The sequence below is a fragment of the Lycium barbarum genome, chromosome 2, assembly GCF_019175385.1.
Source record: "Lycium barbarum isolate Lr01 chromosome 2, ASM1917538v2, whole genome shotgun sequence".
NCBI classification, from domain to species: Eukaryota; Viridiplantae; Streptophyta; class Magnoliopsida; order Solanales; family Solanaceae; genus Lycium; species Lycium barbarum.
In genome coordinates this window covers 150140004-150160978 of record NC_083338.1, presented here as the reverse complement: position 1 = coordinate 150160978, position 20975 = coordinate 150140004, and the positions used below count along the sequence as shown (strand labels likewise).

At 37.7% G+C, this 20975-nt stretch overlaps 2 protein-coding genes across 4 annotated transcripts; both read left to right on the top strand.

The window, feature by feature from the left end:
- Positions 1–1107: 1107 nt before the first annotated feature.
- On the top strand, positions 1108–13189 carry LOC132628091 (lysine-specific histone demethylase 1 homolog 3). Of its 3 annotated transcripts, none has more exons than XM_060343799.1 (9): positions 1108–1387; positions 1585–3858; positions 6191–6332; positions 6550–8916; positions 9001–9094; positions 9504–9982; positions 10565–11281; positions 11412–11486; positions 12495–13189. In XM_060343799.1, exons 2-9 carry the CDS (start codon positions 1766–1768, stop codon positions 12558–12560), a joined length of 6033 nt encoding a protein of 2010 aa, XP_060199782.1. In that variant the 5' UTR covers positions 1108–1387; positions 1585–1765; the 3' UTR covers positions 12561–13189. The 3 variants fall into 3 exon arrangements, with proteins under 3 accessions (XP_060199782.1, XP_060199781.1, XP_060199780.1); XM_060343798.1 differs by having other exon boundaries at positions 1108–1428; XM_060343797.1 differs by having other exon boundaries at positions 1108–3858.
- Positions 13190–16506: 3317 nt separating this feature from the next.
- Positions 16507–19473, top strand: LOC132628090 (V-type proton ATPase subunit c1). Its single transcript, XM_060343796.1, has 3 exons — positions 16507–16693; positions 17504–17789; positions 19054–19473. The coding sequence occupies exons 1-3, from the start codon at positions 16618–16620 to the stop codon at positions 19184–19186; spliced, it is 495 nt and encodes a 164-aa protein (XP_060199779.1). The 5' UTR covers positions 16507–16617; the 3' UTR covers positions 19187–19473.
- Positions 19474–20975: the final 1502 nt, after the last annotated feature.

Genomic DNA, 20975 nt, shown 5'->3' with positions numbered 1-20975 from the left:
GAACTCATAATTGACCTTACTGTTATATACAAATCAGCATATTCGTGCAATCATTAAGGTTGTTGATTGATCTTAGAGCTCAACAGATATGAACAATAGAGTTATGAATATCATACTTTAAACTTCTCAGAAGATAGAAACCTGAACTTCATAATGAACATGAGATCGTTCGTAGATTCGAACTGTCACTTACTGCCAGCTCTCATGAAAATAAAAACAGAGGATTAAAATTTCATTTAGAGAATTTCAAGTTAAATGACTGCATACATGTTTGTGCAGATATGATGTTTAAAGTGCAATCATTAAGCTCACTGATTGATCTTAGAACTCAACAAATGTGAACAATAGAGCTATTAATATCACACTTTAAACTTTTCAAGAAACAAATAACCAAGACTTCATAATGAGTATAAGATCATTCGTAGATTGAAATTGTCCTTACTACTAGCTGTCACGAAAATAAAAATAAAGGATCAGAATTCCATCTTGGACAGCTCAGCTTATCGCATACAGGTTAGTGTAAATATGGTGTCAAATGGCATTATCAAGATACATGAAACTGATGAGCTCTTAATTGACCTTACTGTTATACAAATCATGATATTCGTGCAATCATTAAGATTGCCGACAAATCTTAGAGCTCGACGAATTTGAACAACAGAGCTCTGAATATCATACTTTAAGCTTTTCGAGGAACAAATAACCTGGACTTCATAATGAATGTAAAATCATTAGTCGAAAATAAAAACAGAGCATCAGAATTCTATCTCAGAAAACTTAACTTACCGTATACAGGTTACTGCAAATATGATGTCGAACGACACTGTCAAGATTACAGAAAACTGATGAGCTCATAATTGACCTTAATTGTTATACAAATCAGGATATCCGTGCAATCATTAAAGCCGCCGACCGATCTTAACAACCCAACAATACACCACGTTATATTTAAACCAATCAAGCAACAAATGCTTCGACAAAATCATGAATTGTTACACACGCTTTAACATATATATAATCCATAATATTCGAGAACTTGTGCTATAGTATTCTCCTCTATCTTTAATTAAATATATAGTCCGTTATTCCACGAAGTTTTTACAACTTCAAATAATTTATTAGAATCCGATTTTCTCTATATGTATCACTTACTTCCCCTCTATCCCGAACCTCCCCAGTCCAAAAACTACAAGCCTTTATTAACACACACAAAAAATTAAGCGTCCATTATGTGTTAATGTTAACTCCCCAAAAAATTTATCGTATCATATCATCGTTTCCTCGAGACAGTAGGCGCAGTGTGCCGAAATTGTCTTCCATTAACCGGTGACGCTAACGTGCGCAGCTCCCTCTTTTCTTCACTTTCTTTCTAGAAGATTCCATTCAGGTCCGATCTTTCTCTAAAAAAAAAGAAACCCTAGTTTTCTGGTAATTTCATACTAATTTCATCTCAATTTTGAGCTGTTCTTAGTTAAATTGAATGTTTTTTTTTAGTTACTGAAAAAAACTGATTACATTGGCTTTGATTTGGATATGAATGTTGTTATTGTGTTTATGAAATTGGGATTTGTTTTGTTGATTCAGTGTTGTGGAAAGGCTGTATGTTGAATGTGAGAAGGAATTTTGGATTTGGCTAGGGTTAGGGTTTACATTTTGAAGGAAGTGTAAGTATATTTGATTGATGCCCTAAGTTACCTTTATCTCACAAAAAAAGAAAAAAGAAAGTATTTTGATTGATGCCCTAAGGGTAAGGGTTTTGTAAGATATGGGGGAGGAAGAGAATGTTAAATTGGGTTTAGAGAGAGTACCTAAGAAGCGTATCGAGATGAAGTTTGATTCGGGTGATGATGAGCCTATCGGGTCTTTATTGAAGCTAAAAAGCAAAAAGAACTCGAAAAAAGTTAAGGTGGAATTAGCTGGTAGTATGGTTGTGGTTCATAAGGATGAAGATTTGGTTGGCATGGATGATACCTTAGCTAGTTTTAAGAAGAAGTTGAAGGGTCCTAAAAAGGATAGTGGATCTGTGTTGACTATTGGGAAAAGTTCGAGCAGGAGTTCTAGTAAGTTAACAGTTATATCTCCAGATGGGTCAGCAAAGGCAGCGGGAAAGATTGTTGAAAGGGGTCAGTCGGATGTTGAATGTCTGTCTGAAGGGATAATTGACAAAGGTTTTGAGAAAGGGATGAAGAGAAAAGGTAAGAGACCAAAGGTTGCTTCGGAGCTGAAGAAATCGGAGATATCTGGGGATATGTCCTTGCGATATGATAAAGAGAGTGGAAAAAGCTCGCCTGATAGCATGGATGGTATTCTAGAAGATTCATTATCAGCTTTTCTGAAGAAAACGCAATCTGGTTTTACTAAGAAATCCCTCAGTTCTTTGAAAAGAGGGAAGGGAAGTGAAGTTTTATGTGATGTTTTGAACTCTACTGCAACAGAAACCTTTCCTTCCATATCCCCAAGTACGTGCCGGAAATTGGTTGAGGAAATTCCAGAATCCAATGAGAAGGAACTCATTCCGTTACACTCTGATTCAAGGCGAGAGCTTTCTTCGTCTGCATTGCTGAAATCAAGCGTTGACATAGATGATGCATCTTCCATAGAAGGATCTCAGTTAAATGTACCGGCATGTTTCAATAAGGTCGCAGGTGTCCTACATGGTGAGGTCAATTGTCACATTAAACTTAATGAGGAGGAAACTGCCAGAGGAGATAATATTGCGGAAAATTGTAAGGATCTTCATGATGAGGATGTCTTGAAGAACTTTTCTATTTGTTCTGAACAGTCTGCTCCCAAGGATGGTTTTAGTGATCATTCAATGGCAACAGGTCGTGATATTTCGTCTGCAGCTACCATTACTCCTGAGAATATTGAGAAGCTTGAGTTTGGGCATCCTGTGTCAGAAGCCAAGTTCAGTGCTGATATGGATGTGAACGAACTTGATGATAAATCACAAGGAAGCATCGGACATGTGTTTAGTCAAACTCTGATGTCATCCGCCTCCCTGTTGGAAGGCTCACCTGCAGCCAAGGAGAAGACGGGCGTGCAAGGTTCTGGGTATACTCAAGTTCATTTGACTCCTGATTTTGTTGCAGCAGAGAAGTGTTCAAGTGACTTTAATGATCAGCAGCGAATGTCTGGCGATTCTGTAGATGAGCAAGCTTGTGCTCCAGTTTCTTTGTCAAAGGAGGATGGTCAATTGTTTGAGGGTGGGCTATCTCCAGTGTCTATAGGAAGGAATCAGCAAGTTAAAGTTGCCAACCAGATGAAGCCCGAGGACCAAATCATGGAGAATGATGATGACTTATATGATTCTTCTAGACAAATGATTATTGATAATTCTGTTAGCTCATTGCGCAAATGCAGTAAACTGGCTGATGAGAAATGCGAAGGTGCACATCATCAAAGTCGTGACTTTGTTTCTGGCGATGATGAAGCTGATGCCTCATCTTCTCCCTCAGTTGCACCAGAATATGATCATTATGATGAAAGCGTTGCTGAAGAGACTGAGTCTAAGCTGGCCGCTGAAGGAAAAGAGCAGAGACTCTTTTCCGGTCAACGTGCTCCGCGTAAGGCCAAAAAGCGTAGGCATGGGGACATGGCCTACGAGGGGGACGTGGATTGGGACATTCTGGTGCGTGGACAAGGTTATCTTCTCGGTCATCAGGTTGGAGATGGTAGACATTCCTCCAAAACAAGAGAGAAGCTTGAGTCGGCGTTGATAGTTATGGACATTGAAAATGGTGGGGTAGCAGCAGTATCTGTTGGACTGAAAGCTCGTGAAGTTGGCCCGGTAGAAAGAATCAAGTTTAAGGAGGTCCTGAAGCGCAGAGGTGGACTCCTGGAGTATCTGGAATGCAGGTAATGACAGATTTTGCACTCTGAATACCATATCCAGTCTTCTAATACCTTACTATTATGTGCCTTACAGGAGATTTTCCATGAGATAGCTAAGTTATGTTTATAATCTTTCCTTTAACTTTTGTTTATTTGGGGTCATTCTAATCTTGTTTCTTCATTATTGCAAAACTTGAACTAATCTTTGGCTATTTGGACCGAGAAATGAATATGCTCCTGCTTTAATGGAAAACTGTTAGATATAACTCTTCTAAGAGTTAAAACTAGGGTCCTCCTTCTGAGGGAAAAAGACCCTACAAATAAAGTCCAAAATTGTTCTTATGGCGAAAGGGGAGAAAGTTTAGTTAACAGTTTAATTTGTGACTATGTACAACATAATTCAAATGGGCTATCTCTGTTTAGTCTGCTGGCAAACAATAGACGCATTTCTTGTTAGTTTCAGTAAATACTGGGATGATATTGCAAAAAATTCTTCTTCTCTCTTTTAGACAGGTGAGGTTGCAAACAATTCCTCCCTACCTTCCTGACATTGAATATTATTTGTTAATCTTATGTGTGTGCTGGCTTTGATAGCTATGGTGCTGAGTTAAATGCATCAGTAGAGGAAACCAAAGTGTCTTTTTGGTGAATCGATAATTAAGAGAAGGCATCTAAGTCTGAGAAAGATGCTAGTTTTATGACTTGAAGGCTTAGTTTAGATAAAGTATGCCTTTAAAGCATAGTATCTTTCCTCCCCTTTTTTATGATTACCTAGAAATCCCCGAGGACTAGTGGCAAACAGTTCAAAACTTGGTGACGATGGGAGCTCTACCATTCTCCACTCAAATATCAGGAATTTGTCTTTTGTCTGCCGCATGGTTTGAACCTGTGGCATGTGCCTAACCCACATATCACAAGCTGTGCTCTTACTAAAGCCCTTGGGGCTAGTATTTCCTTCCCTTGTTCTCTCAGAATTTGAACTTCGGTCCCCCCCTCCTCCTCTTAATGATGTGGTTGGTTTTTTTTGGACGTGCACACTTTCTCTGATTGGTTGGCTATGTAACTGGAACAACTCATTGGTTTCTGAGGTGGTCACATTGGTGTCATCTCTTTTGGTCTACCTACTGTGATAGCCAATGATGAACCAAAGAGCTATATGCTTTATCCAATATTTGGTTAATTTACTTTGTTTAGTGTTTTAGGTAATTTTGATAAAGCCTAGATATACTTTCTAGTTTATGGAAGACTGGAAAGTAATTTCTATGCTCTTTTGATAAGGTAAATCAGAAAGGACCTCCTTTATTAATTTGTGTAAAAGCACTTTGTCGGATAGGGAGGTTTTCCACCCTCCTTTGGTGTCTTTTCATTCATACCCTGGTGGTGTGTCAGAGAAGGGATCTAGTAGTTTCCTTTTTGAACGGGTTATTAGTTTTTTTCAAATCTATCTGGAGATTCAAAGTACCAATACTTCCATGATGCATCTGATGAGAATATCATTAGACTATGTTTGCTTCCCAGAAGAGGAAGGGAGGATACGAGACAGAGAAGCTAACTTCCTTCCTTCCTTCCTTCTTTGGTGAATATTGATTATTTTATTATGAGTTGGGTAGGACTTGTAAGGGAAGTAAAAGTAATATCCTTTCTCATTTCAATTCTGCTCTAGACGGATTGGAAAAGCTGATGTGTAGGGAATCCAACAAACATATTGTTAATGAACACTGCAAATATTTGAATTAGGAACATAGAGTTGATGATCCGTTTAGGTGGCTAATTTTCTAAATGAAAAAGAGAGAATTTAAAATTTCTATGTAATGCAGGTGTGGGTCTTTAGGGTTCTCATTTCACCCTAACTTGCAGCATGTACTGGAACTTATTGGCGGGGCGCCTCACCTCTACTCATATAATTTATACAAAAGCCACTCTTAGGAAGGTAGGCTTATGCATATGCATGCATAGACAATTATAATATTGTTCCGGATATTCTTTTTCTTTAACAGGGTTTCTCTCTTATAACGACAGTAGTGGGGTAGAGTGGTAGACGCATACACCCGGAGTTTCGAACCGTTGCACTAAGTCGGACCAGAAGCCATAGTGGATTTCTCCAATATAAAAAGGCTCTCTCTAATAACTATTCTTGAAAGCTTCTTTACTCTCTAAATTATTAGTTAATGGGCAGTGGAAATAAGTTTTATGACTTAAGGAGTTTGAACTTTCCATTGTTAACATGCGTACGGTTGAGGATCAGAGTGTTATCTGCATGTTAACTTTCCTTTATGATGCAGTGTAATCGTCTTTGTTTTTCACATTTTTGTAACTGACTCTATTTCTATTTTGGTGAATCTTTGTTGCGATGCAGGAATCGAATTTTGAGCCTTTGGAATAAAGACATCAGTCGCGTCTTGCCTCTTTCAGAATGTGGAGTGTATGAAACCCCTTTAGCCGATGAGTCACCTCGGGCTTCTTTAATTAGGCAAATCTATTCATTTCTTGATCAATGTGTAAGTTCTTTGCAGTCCTCCATTCACATTGGAACTTTTCTTATTCAAGCTTTACAAAGGAGATCTGCCTCCTTTTTTTTTTTTTTTTTTTTTTTTTAAATATGATCTTTCTATGTCAAAAAATATTTTTGGTTCATGAACTTCTCTTTGCTTTCTATTTTGAACTTCTCTTTGCTTGCTTATCATTGTTTTTCACAGTTTAACCACTTTTAAACAGGGCTATATAAACTTTGGAATTGCTTCAGAAAAGGATAAAGCTGAAAATGGTGTCGAGCACAACTTGAAAATTTTGAAGGAAGAAAAAATTGTAGAGAAATCTGGAGCTCCTGTTGCTGACACAGACGATGGAGTTTCTTTTATTCTTGGGAGGTCAAAGAGTTCTGAGATTATCATGCCGGATAAGAATGATGTCTTATCTGATGAAGGGGAAAAGGCAGAAAAATGTGGAACTGATTGCCAGCTCATTGATAGGCCGGCCACAGAGTTATCTACTCTAGCAGAGCCTGAAGAATGTCCTGTTGATGATTGCCGTGAAAATGGTTATCTTGATATTCAGTCACCGCGTCAACCGTTTGATTTAGGTTTAGTTGCTCAAGTGCCTTCAAGTGAAGTTAAGGATAGTGAATTACAGAATATTGTTGAACCAGATCTTTTGCCTCCCATCAATACAGAGATTGACGGTAGAACAGCCGATAAACATCTTGTGATTTCAGAAGATTCTTGTGGGTTCCCTCCTGACTCATTAGGGAGTCAGAGACTAAACACTTGCTGTGATGTAAAAGGGAAAAAAGAAATAATTGTTGTTGGTGCTGGTCCTGCTGGCCTAACTGCAGCACGACACCTGAAGCGCCAAGGTTTCCATGTTACCGTGCTTGAGGCCAGAAGTAGAATAGGTGGTCGCGTTTTTACAGATCACTCGTCTCTCTCTGTCCCAGTGGACCTTGGTGCTAGCATTATTACTGGTATTGAAGCAGATGTGGCAACTGAAAGAAGACCAGATCCTTCTTCATTGATTTGTGCGCAGTTGGGTCTTGAATTGACTGTATTGAACAGTGATTGTCCCCTGTACGATGTAGCTACTGGCCAGAAAGTACCAGCAGATCTGGATGAAACATTGGAAGCAGAATTCAATAGCTTATTGGATGACATGGTACTGTTGGTTGCTCAAAAAGGGGAGCATGCGATGCGGATGTCCCTGGAGGATGGTTTAGAATATGCCCTTAAGAAACGTCGCAAGGGCCGTCTTGCGAGAAATCATATGGGTAATGAACCACAAAAATCATCAGTGACAGCAGTGGAATTCATGACACTTCCTGATGGTGTAGTTCCTCAAAATCATAATTCTAAGGTAGAGATCTTGAGCCCCCCTGAGAGGAGGGTAATGGATTGGCATTTTGCGAACTTGGAGTATGGTTGTGCTGCATTGCTTAAAGAAGTCTCTCTTCCTTATTGGAATCAGGATGATGCATATGGAGGTTTTGGTGGAGCTCATTGTATGATTAAAGGTGGCTACAGCTCTGTTGTTGAATCACTGGGTGAGGAACTTTGCGTTCACTTGAACCATATTGTTACTGACATTTCATATTGCAAAGAAGACGTTCCGACAAAAAATGATTTGTTTAACAAGGTAAAAGTTTCCACATCAAATGGACGAGAGTTTTCTGGAGATGCAGTCCTTATTACAGTTCCATTAGGGTGTCTGAAGGCGGAAGCCATTAAATTTTCACCACCGTTACCCTACTGGAAAGATTTATCTATCCAACGTCTTGGTTTTGGTGTTCTTAATAAAGTTGTCTTGGAGTTTCCTGAAGTATTTTGGGATGATTCTATTGATTATTTTGGTGCGACTGCAGAAGAAACAGACCAGAGGGGAAGATGCTTTATGTTCTGGAATGTCAAGAAAACTGTTGGGGCACCTGTTCTTATAGCGTTAGTTGTTGGAAAAGCTGCTATAGATGGCCAGGAAATGAACTCCTCTGACCACGTAAAGCATTCGTTACTGGTTCTGCGCAAGCTTTATGGTGAGAACAGGGTACCTGATCCAGTTGCTTCCGTGGTCACCGACTGGGGAAAAGATCCTTATAGCTATGGAGCTTACTCTTATGTGGCTGTAGGGTCATCCGGAGAAGATTATGACATATTGGGCAGGCCTGTGGAGAACTGTTTATTTTTTGCGGGTGAAGCTACCTGCAAGGAGCACCCTGACACAGTTGGTGGTGCGATGATGAGTGGGTTACGAGAAGCTGTTCGCATAATTGATATATTGACTACAGGTACTGATTACACTGCAGAAGTAGAGGCGATGGAGGATGCAAAGAGGCATTCGGATGTTGAAAGGAGTGAAATAAGGGACATAATGAAGAGACTTGAAGCAGTAGAGCTCTCAAGTGTATTGTGCAAGAACTCTCTGGATGGGGTGAAGATCTTGACCCGGGAGAGTTTGTTAAGGGACATGTTCTGCAATGCCAATACAACAGCAGGAAGATTGCATCTCGCAAAAGAACTGTTGAAACTTCCGGTCGAGGTTTTGAGATCTTTTGCTGGAACTAAAGAGGGGCTTAGCACGCTTAATTTGTGGATGCTGGTATGATTCCTCACATATTCTAGTCTCATGCCATATTATCGTACACAAATTGCTTGTTGTCTGACTCTTGTTTGTTGGTCACAGGACTCCTTGGGCAAGGATGGGACCCAACTCTTGCGTCATTGTGTTCGTCTCTTAGTACTTGTTTCAACTGATCTGCTTGCAGTCCGACTGTCAGGTACATTCCCCTTTGAAAGAAGGAACTAATCCCGCCCCCAACCACTTTTTATTTTAATTTAATTTTCTGCTCTCCTTGCTTTAACCTTTTTGTGAGTTTTTTTTTTGGGGCGGGGGTGGTTGGAAGAGGCAGTTCTGCTGCCATTCTTTGAAACTGTTCAGCTTTATTCCCGTGTTGTTGCTAATAGCTAGTTTTTACCTTCCAATTATTATACTTGCACATCCCACTAGGGCAATCGATATTCTCTGTTACCATTTCATGCATTTCAGACGGTGGAGGTTTAAACTCAAAATATTTGCTTTGTATATCCGTTAATGGATAATGGTCCTTATAATTGTCATATGATTAGTGCATTTGCTTCATCTTTGTATTGATTTTATTGATTCTATGTGTGCCATCTTTTATTCAGGCATCGGGAAAACTGTTAAAGAGAAAGTATGTGTGCATACTAGCCGTGACATACGTGCCGTAGCAAGTCAGCTTGTCAATGTGTGGGTAGAACTTTTTCGAAAGGAGAAGGCTTCTAATGGTGGTCTGAAATTACTAAGACAATCCACTGCCACTGATACTTCGAAGAGCAAACACACTGCAGCATCTGGAAAACCGCCGATTCGCAATCCTCCTTCAGCAGTAGACAGTAAACGGGGTTCTAAAGTTTCCTCATCGGCTGGAAATCACTTAGCTTTTAGTGTCAACAACAAGAAGCTGAATGTCAAGCCAGCCGCGTTAGAAACTATTCCAGATGTTGAACCATCAACTTCTCAAGCTTCAGTAGGAAGGCAAAATGATACCACTGAGGAAAGGCAAAATTTCCCCATGTCTGAGGAAGAAAAGGCTGCATTTGCTGCTGCAGAAGCAGCTCGTGTTGCTGCTCTAGCAGCTGCTGAGGTTAGTGCCTTAATAATGTATTATCCCATAGATTTGTTAATCGTATTGATTCATTTCATCAATATGGGAATGTGCTACACTTCTTACTGGTTTTTTGGTTATTCCTTGAGTATGTAAGTTATTATTAAAGGGGAAACACACAAAGTTGGATCCATCTGTTATGTTGCTTTTGGGCTGTTCTATATTGCAGATATTTTTTATCCGTCTTATGTTTTTTCCGAATTGAAAAAAAGAAAACATAAAGACAGATAAAAACATTTGCAATATAGGGCAGCTCAAAAGCAACATAACAGTGTATCATCCGCTAGATTTATTAATCGTATTGATTCATTTGTTCAATATGGGAATATGCTCCATTATTGATGGTTTTTGGTTATTCCTCGAGTATGCGGGAACCTAATGCACCAGGCTGCCCTCGAGTATGCAAGTTATTTAACAAGGGGAAACACACAGTTGGATTCTCTGTGATATTGCTTTTGGGATGATCTATATTGCAAATGTTTTTAGCTGTTATGTTCTTTTTTCTCAAATAAATCTTGGTTTCCTCTTAAGAAGCTGTACAATGATTACCCTTCATTGCAGGCTTATGCTTCATCTGGTGCTAAGTGTAACATGCCACTGCAGCTTCCTAAGATACCCTCATTTCACAAATTTGCTAGACGGGAACAATATGCAACTATGGATGAGTCTGACATTAGAAGGAATTGGCCTGGTGGTGCAGTAGGAAGGCAAGATTGCTTATCTGAAATAGATTCTCGCAACTGCCGCGTGAGGGATTGGTCTGTTGATTTTTCTGCTGCTGGTGTGAACCTTGACAGTTCAAGAATGTCTGTTGATAATCGGTCGCAGCGTAGCCTCTCAAATGACAATGCATGTCAGTTTAACTTTAGGGAGCACTCTGGAGAAAGTGCACCTGTAGATAGTAATATATTCACCAAAGCGTGGGTTGATAGTTCAAGTAGTGTAGGGTTAAAGGATTACAATGCCATTGAAATGTGGCAATGTCAAGCAGCTGCTGCTAATTCAGATTTCTATGATCCAGTGATGCATGTCACTGATGAAGAGGATTCAAACGTGAGTTCCAGCCTGCTTATGAGAAAGCATGATGTGTTAGTGTGTGAGAGCTCTGCCTCACAAATTACCGTAAATAAAGAGATGTTAGATAGTCAACCAAGAGGAGCAGAAAGAATTAAGCAGGCTGTTGTAGATTATGTTGCATCTCTGCTGATGCCTCTTTATAAAGCAAGGAAACTCGACAAGGATGGGTATAAATCCATAATGAAGAAAACTGCTACAAAGGTCTGATCTATGTCCTGTCCGACCCAAACTTATTAGCCTGTTGGATTCTTTAATCTTTTTCCCCCATAACAGGGGTTCTTTAATCTTTTTACATCTATCCTTTGCGAGCTGATCTTGTTCCAAACTCCAGGTAATGGAACATGCCACGGATGCTGAAAAGGCTATGCTTGTGTACGAATTTCTTGATTTCAAACGTAAAAACAAGGTATGAACTACTCTCAGTTGATGTCACCTTTCTGCATCGTTTAATAGGTTCTAACTGCTTATTGTTGTGCTACTCTTAAAGTTTTTTGTTAAAACTAGAAATTTACTCTGCCAGATATGCATTTCAGTGGCACGCGACGCTAATGAAAGTTGTGGGTTACATTAAATGCAAATAAGCGTAACCAAATACTAAGATAGGAGTAAAGAGTGTCGAGGACTGACCCTTCTTTTAGTGTATAAAACTCAACTATTCTTGGAAATTTGGTAAACATTTGTTGGTGTATTCTTAAACTTGCAAAAGGAAAAAAGACATCTGTTTTTTCTTATGCAAATGACTCCTATTTTCTGGTTGATCTTTATACTATCTTACTGAACATTTTTTATCTACCCCCCCCCCCCCCCCCCCCCCCGCCAAAAAAAAAAAAAAAATCTTATGCAATTGACACATTGTTTCTGCTCTATTTTTAATATCTTATGTAAACATTTTCTGTCCCAAAATAATTACTCCCTGCATTTCAATTTATGTGATGTAATTTTACTCGGCAAGGAGTTTAACAAAAAAAAGAAAGATTATCAAAACTTGTGGTCTTAAATACGCCATAACTTTTGTATGACTATTAGACTTTTTGAATTTTTGTCTTAAACATGCTAGTATAACATTTGTGAGATATAACACGGTGACTATTTTTGGGAGATATTTGAATACACATGATAATCTTTCGCATCTCGAAAACCGAGGAAGAGCAAATATGACGTAAGATATGGGAATTGGAATACATGTATATTTTTCTTCTGCTTCTGACGTTACGGCTTCCACCATGCATATCTTTGGATAGGTTGGATTTTATCATGATAAGATAAAATAAGACTAAAAATTATGTGGATCTGTCTGGAGATACCAAATAAAAATACTTTATTTTTTTTATAACATTTGCCTGATGTGCTTGGTATTTATTTTCTCTTTTCATTTGTTCTCTGCCTTTGATTTGTTGTATTGGTAAATCTGCAGATTAGAGATTTCGTGGACACGTTGATTGAAAGGCATATTCAGATGAAGCCAGGTGCAAAATCATAATGGACAAAGAATGAGTAATCATCCTTATTGATGCTTTGCTACAGGGTGATTCATCTGATCAATTTTTTAACGAGTGGGTACAACATTCATTGGCGAGTGAGGAATGTCTTGTTCACTAAAAAATTATCCTTGCTGTGCTAGTTGTCGACAGAGCTGCAGTTGAGAAAGACAAGACTTTTGTTGAGCATATTGTGGACTGTTTGTCAGAGACTGATTAATTGTCCTGAAAATTTGGCACTTTTGACATTTCCGTTGCGGTGTGCCTGCAAGAAAAACATTCTCAAGGTGGCATAGTCGGGTGAAAGATTAATATGTCTGCCATGTGAATGTTATACTTGTACTCCTGCTGACAGACGTGAATTCCTTCAGAGATAACAAGATTAGGTTTAGAATTGGTAGGCAGATTTGAAGTTGTATTATATCGGGAAAAAGTAGCCCTTTTTTTCTTTCAGTTCAGGGTTCCCCTTTGATGAACAATCACTTCTGACTTTTCTATAGTTTTGGTATGTGTACAGCTCAGGATTGTTATCATTGCAACAAATATACAGAACATTTTGAGGGCGTCTTATGCTTCCTTCATTTTGAAATATTGATTTCTCGGAATAAGTAAAAACAAAACTCCCTTTCTACCTCCCCTCTCTTAAAGATTTTTTTTCAAGTGAAGATTAAAATCTCTTAGATATGCTATATCAAATTCTCTGATCTGTGGACTGCTTCACACAACCAAAGAGAACATTGTTGAGATGTGTGCTTTTGGTGATTGTATCCAAGTGGCTTGATCTTTGTTCATGAGGTTTCCCAATCCCTATGCATTATCCGGTGAAGAAGGCAAAAGGAAGTGGGAGCAAAAGTTGTCTCCGTTTCCTCTCCTTGCCCCCCTAATGGGAGGAATGATCTTTATTCTCTCCAAAGGTGAGTGCCCAAGTAGTATATGTCATTTTTATGTTGAAAATGAGGTGATTGTTTCCCCTTGTACTCATATTCTTTCAACGGAAATTATGTTAGCCAAGTGCATTTTCATTCTGTGTTATAAGTTTGCAATTGATGAAGAGATGCATGCTTAAGAATTTTATGCATAAACTAGTAATTCTTTGATTTCTCACATACGCTGTCTGGTCGTATATATTTCCTTTATTGTTAGGTTAAGCATATAGCTGAGAGATACTTGGCACCAGGAGGAGAGTCTTCTCTTTGGACTAGCTATTTCCAATCCTTATAGGTTGCTTTCATTGGTCTCATTATATCTTCCTTATCTATTTACTTTTGAAGGCCTGCTTCATTTTTGGTATTACCAATTAGAAACTGGGGTCATTTCTCCTCCATTGTGTCACTCTCTGTCTCTCTAAGATTTCTAGGAGATTGCCTATCCATCAGGGAAGAAGTACGCCCTCTGTTTGGGGTAGGTGAAATTTGATCATATACAGTTTTGGAGAAGCATTAACTTTATGTTCTTTTAATTAGCCAATCTATCTGTTGTTTGTGCTGATTCTATTTGTAAAAGTAACAATCTCCACTTCCATTATTGAGTAAACATCAGATTTCTTTGTATTAGTGTGATTCATTTACATTACAGCTATTACATAATCATCTTAGCATGTAGTTGCTTATCGATGTATGATTTGGGTACGCATGCTTATTTGTGCCCAAGAGAATACTGCAGTTCATAACTTCACCTCCTACATCTGTTGTCTGCTTCGGTCTACTGAGAATTGCAAACAAGTTCTTCTATGTGCATGTAATTTATGTTCCTCTGTTTGCTGTTGTTGAGCACAAGCAGTTACTTGCCAGGAAAGATTTCTGTTACAAGATAATTGATGACGAAGCTTCACGCTGATTGCAGCTTGTGATTCATCTTCTCATTGCTTCTACTGATTTTATGGTATTATCTCCCTTTATCCCCTGATGTTTGCTCTTTGATCTTTGCTTATTAGTGGTGCATTGATGCACAATGGTACCTTGTCTTTCTGATTTTGACAGTGCACGCTGATCTGATCGCGTGATTATAGGTATCAAGGTTGAAGATTGAAGCTGAGAAGAAAGTGTTCCTGATGAGGCTTTAACGTGGTTGCTATCTGCACATATTTTTCTTCTTTTTTCTTTCTTTCTAAATCACTTCATTCTTTCGGTTTGTTTCGGTCTTTTTATTAGTCTGTTACTCTTTTCTGACATTTTGATATCGGATTCTCGATCTTGGTTATTTCACTGATGAGTATATCTTCATCAAGTCAAGTTAGCTCCAGTCTTCAACAGGACAAGCCATTATAAATTGCTTTAGGCATGTAAAGGCCAACAGTCATATGGTTTTGAACATTAGCGCGTTTGCATTATATACGGCTTTAGATGGTGAAAGATGAATACTATGTTCTCTTGGTTTCCAATTTTCTCTTCTTCCTCCTTTATCACTGTATAAAATCACTACACAATCATTTGGAGACGTAGACTATCTATTTCTTACAATTTGATGCGAGTTGTATAGAGCTTTCTAAACTTGGATGTTACAAAGGTTATTTTGCATTAAAGGAAAGAACTGATTTAGTGGAACGTTTTTTTTGGTATTTAAATGTAGTTAAATGCCTGAGGACATTATTTTATTTGTATCAAACCAACATCTTAGCCGGTAAACGGTGGAACCTTCAAATTATTCAAGGCCAAGATAACAAAATTGATTGAAAAATGTCTCTTGTTTTCTATACCAGTGTTTCATTTAAAAAGTCGATCTCACTTGAGTTTACGATAGAGGCGTATTTGTTGTTTGTTGGTGTTTCATATAAAGGAATGCAAATTTTAAGATTTTGTCATTTTGTAGTGTGCTCAGTGTAATAATGTAATTTCAATTTCAGCAGAATGTACAATCTCTTTTCTGAGTTATCAACTCATTTCAGTTATAAGCACTTTTAGGGAGTACTTTTCATTACTCTTTTGATGTGTCAAACAAACTAATTTATAATCAGTTCATAATAGTTGCAAAATTGGAAAACTGTTGTTGGATTGATTTAAGCGGTAGTCAACGTTTAAATTTTGTGTGGATATAGCTTGTATGAGCAGACAATACTTTTTTGCCGTCGCTTCTTCTCTTCATTTAAAAGCGTTGGTCAATGTTGGTTAACAAATGTTTCATGTCAGTGTATCAGTTACTTGTATTGTAAATTGAGGTATCATGGATGAAATGGACAAGGTATCATGAGTGAAGCAAAATAATTATGAGTTGAAAATGAAAAAATTAACTTGAGGTGACATGGATGAAAAAATGAAAAAATTAAATCGAGGTATCATGGATGAAATATATGAGTTATCATGAGTGAAATAAATTAACAAGTTTAGGAATGCCAAATCAAACTTCAGATAAAAAAGTTTGAAGTTTGCTTGCACTGGCAAATAGGTTTCTCAAGCGGCTAAACTTGCAAAATTTAATGTACTATATATATAGCTTAACGTGATCCTAATTTTTTTTTTATACGGATGGTCTTTCAAAGGCGCTGGTCTTTAATTTTTGTCCCTAAAATTGCTAGCTTAAAAAAGTGGCCTAAAATACCTATTCTGGGTTCTAACTCCCGCTCAGTTAAAAAAAAAAAATCAATTTCGTGAGGCAGACTTAAAGTAAAAGTTTTTTTTTACTGTGCTGGAATTCTACGGAACTCTGCCTTGTGAAAGTAGGCCTACTTTGCCCGAATAGGCTTATTTTTGCTACAAAATTCTACCTTGTGAAATTATTATTATTTTTTAACTGAGTCTAGATTCGAACCCAGAACTTCGGGGTATTTTAGGCGAAGCAACCAGCAATTTGAGGGCCAAAAATTAAAAACCAGCCCCCAATAAGGACAATCGGCAATCGTGCAAATTGGGTTACGCCGATACACATTCGTTTAGCCACAATCGGGTCAAGGCCCATATCTAGCTCCAGTCGTGGACAGTTGACCATCGCACATGTTTTTAAGACAACAATCAATCGTAAAGTGAGAACCAGACATTCACAAACTCCTCAGATTATCAATTAACAAACACTCTCTTCTTTCTCACATCACAAAATCAATTCAAAGACAAACAAACAAAAAAAAAAATGTCGACTTTTAGCGGCGATGAAACGGCACCGTTTTTTGGCTTCCTTGGCGCTGCAGCTGCCTTAGTCTTCTCCTGTAATAAACTCTTCCCATCCTATTTCAATTTTCCACTAGATCTATAATAGTATGATTTTTCCCTTTTTTTTTTTTTTTTTAATAAAAAAAAAATCTAAATCTAGTAGTCGTATTATTACTCTGTGTAATTTCTTGTCCTTCGATTTCTGCTATTATCTGTTGTTTCTTGTACTTCGATTATCTTATTAATTTGTGGTAGTTACGGGCTTCTTTTTTTCCAGTCTACTCCATCACGCTTTTTAAATATTTTATCTAGAATATGATTTATCCCTTTTTTTTTTTTTAAATCTAGTAGTCGTAGTATTACTCTTGTAGTTTCTTGTCATTCAATTTCTGTTGTTTCTTGAACTTCGATTATCGTATTAATTTGTGGTAGTTATGCCTCTTTTTTTTAGATCATGCTTTTTATAGTATATTGCTATTTTTTATTTGCTCTCGTTATTTCTTTTTTGTATTACTTTGAATTCCATGTCCTTGTGCCTAGCAGTGGCGTATGTAAACTTTTGACGCCGATCATAAATTTATGTGTAAAAAATTATAATAAATAGTAGATTGGAACCCATGACTTTAAAAATATAATGGGTTCAATTCTAAAGTCTTAATATTGAACTCATAGAATTTAAATCCCGGATCCGCTTCTGGTGCCAAGGGTCTACCGGAAATAGCCTCTCTATCTCCCAAGGTAGGGGTAAGGTGTGCGTACACTCTACCCTCCCCAGACCCCACTTTGTGGGATTACACTGGGTGTGTTGTTGTTGTAAAGCATCTAAATCTAATTCTGTTTTATTCTTCATTTTTTTGTTAATTTAGGTATGGGTGCAGCTTATGGTACAGCGAAAAGTGGGGTAGGTGTAGCGTCGATGGGTGTTATGCGACCAGAATTGGTGATGAAGTCTATTGTGCCAGTTGTTATGGCTGGAGTTTTGGGTATTTATGGATTAATTATTGCTGTGATTATTAGTACTGGGATTAACCCTAAAACAAAGTCGTATTATCTATTTGATGGATATGCTCACCTTTCATCTGGTCTGGCTTGTGGTCTTGCTGGCCTTTCTGCTGGTATGGCTATTGGAATCGTTGGCGATGCTGGTGTTAGGTATATCTTGCTACTTATGCTAATTTTATGTATCATGTTTAATCGGCGTGTTATCTTTAAATACAAATTATTTAGGATTGGAATAAGATATGGGTGAACATTGCGGAATGAATGTAGAGAGATCATAAAGATAGAGTAAACGATTCGTGGAGAGGGATCCCAAGTATTTTGATATTGCATAGTTTGTTGGTTGATTGTGTTTAATTATATGCGGGTATTGGATTAAATGATTAAATGTAAAGAGTGTGGATTTGGATCTTTACTCAATTTATCACGATTTTGTTACCTTTTGGAGTTTCTTGTAATGATCTGTCTGGATTTACTAGCCAAGCTTTTAGTCATTTCGGGTTGTTCTTTATTTGAAAGTTTCTTCCTTTTAAGGATTTTCATTAAATGAGTAATGGTGAATTGTGTATTTGGGTGAGAGATTTAAGGATAACGACGGCTGTGGGTTGTTTCTTTGACTTAGGTCTCATTGCAAATTCCTCAATCTTTACTTGCATGTGGTTGACTGTTACAAGAATAATAGATGACTTTTTGTAAGTAAATAGGTCCTGGGTGAGTGATTCTGTTTAAGGACTATAGAACCGTTCTTCATGACTTGATTGGATGATTGGTGTAGACGGGGGAATGTGCAAAAGGGGCGCACTGGAGAGTGGTGATTATAAAATTGGGCTATAGCAGTTCTGCATGTTGGGGTTGGAACGAGAGATATGAGACAAAATTCACCTTTAAAGATTTTCTTTTCTTGGTCTCAAGAGAACTTCTAGGGCGGCTTTGTTCTAGTGGTAAGAGCACAACCCATGATGTATGGGCTAGGCGCACATCACGGGTTCAAACCCCGTTGCAGGCTTTGTATTCAAGTGGAGAGGTGTGTATGGGTAGGTCTGTTATCCTCCGAGTTTCACACCGTAAGACACTGGCCTCAGGGATTTCTATTTCATCAGAAAAAGGAAAAAGAAAAGGGGCTTCCGGTCATCTCCTTATTGTTGCTTTGCTATCAGACTTATGGGTGGCTTAACTGAGTATATGTAATGTTGGAGTTTCATGTTGTAGTCGTGGTGTGTAGACTTTGTTGGTTAACTAATGTGTGGTTGATACTCACAACTTCACTGCTCTTTCTTTAGACCTCCTAGTTTAGCATATTCCCTTTTCTTATGTAGCTTCATATAGTTCTGCTATAACTTCTTCATTTATGTGAAGGAGCTTTCCTTACTTGAGGTGAGAGGAGAGACCATTTAATTGAGTGTTTCTTTGTTTGCAGGGCTAATGCACAGCAGCCAAAGCTTTTTGTTGGGATGATTCTGATTCTTATTTTTGCTGAAGCCTTGGCTCTTTACGGCCTTATTGTCGGTATTATCCTTTCTTCTCGCGCTGGTCAATCTAGAGCAGAGTAGAGAAGAGAAAGGCTTCGTCTGTTCCATAATTGTGAAGTATCTTTGTGATCTTCCTTGTTGGAAAAGCTAGTCTGGCTGTTGAATTACATTTTGTTTAGTTTTGGCCACCGAGATTGTGTATTTGATTGCTTGGCTAGAAGAATTGGTTCGTTTGTGCTGATCAGCTGTAGATTAGATCTCTCAATAAAGATCAGGCTTTCTGATGCTCCATTTTTCAAAGACAACAATTGGATTGTTGTAAAATGTTCCATGTATTAATTTATCATAAATTTACTTTTAAGCTTTCATTTGTTTCTGGATTTCTTTGCCCTTTCTATCTCTTGATTTTTGCTACTTGGTGTCAGCTTTGGCTGGTACTATTTTTTACTCTTCTGCAGTCTGAATAATTCAGGTGACACAAATGCCTGCATTTGCATATCTACTTTAGGCGTAAAAAGGTGATTGCATTGGGGCAATTTGCAGGATTGCCCTTCGCTGGAGGTGGTCTTTAATTTTTACCCCTCAAAATGCTTGCATATCTACTTTAGGCGTAAAAAAGGTGATTGCATTGCAGCTCATACTCTCAAATTGTGCATTGAGTATCTAATCTTCTGAACTATGAAGAGCCAACAGGTCTTCAATTCATCCAATTTCATCAGTTAGCGACTTAGCGTGGCTGTTGAATTCAAACTAACGGACAGTCTTAGCACTTCCAATTGCTACTAGTGAATATTGCTCTTTGTGGGTTCACCAGTCTAGAAGTCTCAAGTACTTCAATACTTTCCTAAAATGTATGTGCACAATATAACAAGCCTTCAGCAGCAGTTATGATCTGCTAAAACCTGGCCATACTTTGTTTGATGAGTGCAAGTTAGTAGGCGTTAGGCCAACCCATGGTTTCAAACCAGCGTTTGGACATACGTTTGGAATCATGGTTTCAGCATGATTTGGGGTTTGAAACCATGGTTTCAACTTTTTAAAATATAAAATTTAATCCATAAGTTTATATTTTGTAAAAAAAAATTCATAAGTTGATAGATATTTTTAACAATTACCCCCATCAATCATTTACCAATCTCATTAACTTCCACCAACCTTTATTTATGTCTACCAACCATTAATTTATGTGGGAAGATTATATTAAAGAGTAGTTACATTACTATTCATGTTAAATTTTCGTTTTTATTGAATTAAAGTTTGATTAATTGATGTTGTATTTTTTAGAAAGGTCTTCTAGTAGTGTACTAATTTTGTTATAAACTATGATTTGCTCATTTGGTAAGATTATATAAGAATTGAGAATGTTTTGATATTTTTCACAATTTGTGGAATTTTTATATCTATAAGAAAAAATATAACTTACAATGTTCAAATTGTATGTCATGGTTTCAAACCATGTCCAAACGGGGCTTTAGAATGAGCACTCATAAAATTGTAAAAGCACAATCTTGAAAGATGCATCAAACTAAAGTTTTAACCTTGAGGTGAAAAGCTATATATATAGGTATCTGGTTCCTTGAAGTTTCAACTTTTAACTTTAAATATTCTTCTTTCTAGGTAAGCTGACATTGCCTAGCAGGCTAGCACTCTAGCAATATTACCTTGAAGTCTAATTTAAATGAGAAAGAAATACTTGTCACATAACTAATCAAAGATAAAATCTTGAAAGTCCAATTATGAAGCTACCTTAAAAACAAACTAATGTAACTGCTTGGAGCTTCAACTTCAGGAGAAATTATGTCCAAACAGATGAATAAAGGGCCAACAAGCTATGATCATTTCGAACTTTATAAAGAAACTCCAATGGCTG

Bases quoted from the DNA above. Each gene is read 5' to 3' on its own strand.
- LOC132628091 (XM_060343799.1), top strand. From the start codon at position 1,766: ATGGGGGAGGAAGAGAATGTTAAATTGGGTTTAGAGAGAGTACCTAAG. The intron at 9,983-10,564 runs GTTAGTGCCTTA...CCTTCATTGCAG, and splicing joins CTGCTCTAGCAGCTGCTGAG to GCTTATGCTTCATCTGGTGC. The intron at 11,282-11,411 runs GTCTGATCTATG...TCCAAACTCCAG, and splicing joins TGAAGAAAACTGCTACAAAG to GTAATGGAACATGCCACGGA.
- LOC132628090 (XM_060343796.1), top strand. From the start codon at position 16,618: ATGTCGACTTTTAGCGGCGATGAAACGGCACCGTTTTTTGGCTTCCTT. The intron at 16,694-17,503 runs GTAATAAACTCT...TTGTTAATTTAG, and splicing joins AGCTGCCTTAGTCTTCTCCT to GTATGGGTGCAGCTTATGGT. The intron at 17,790-19,053 runs GTATATCTTGCT...CTTTGTTTGCAG, and splicing joins GTTGGCGATGCTGGTGTTAG to GGCTAATGCACAGCAGCCAA.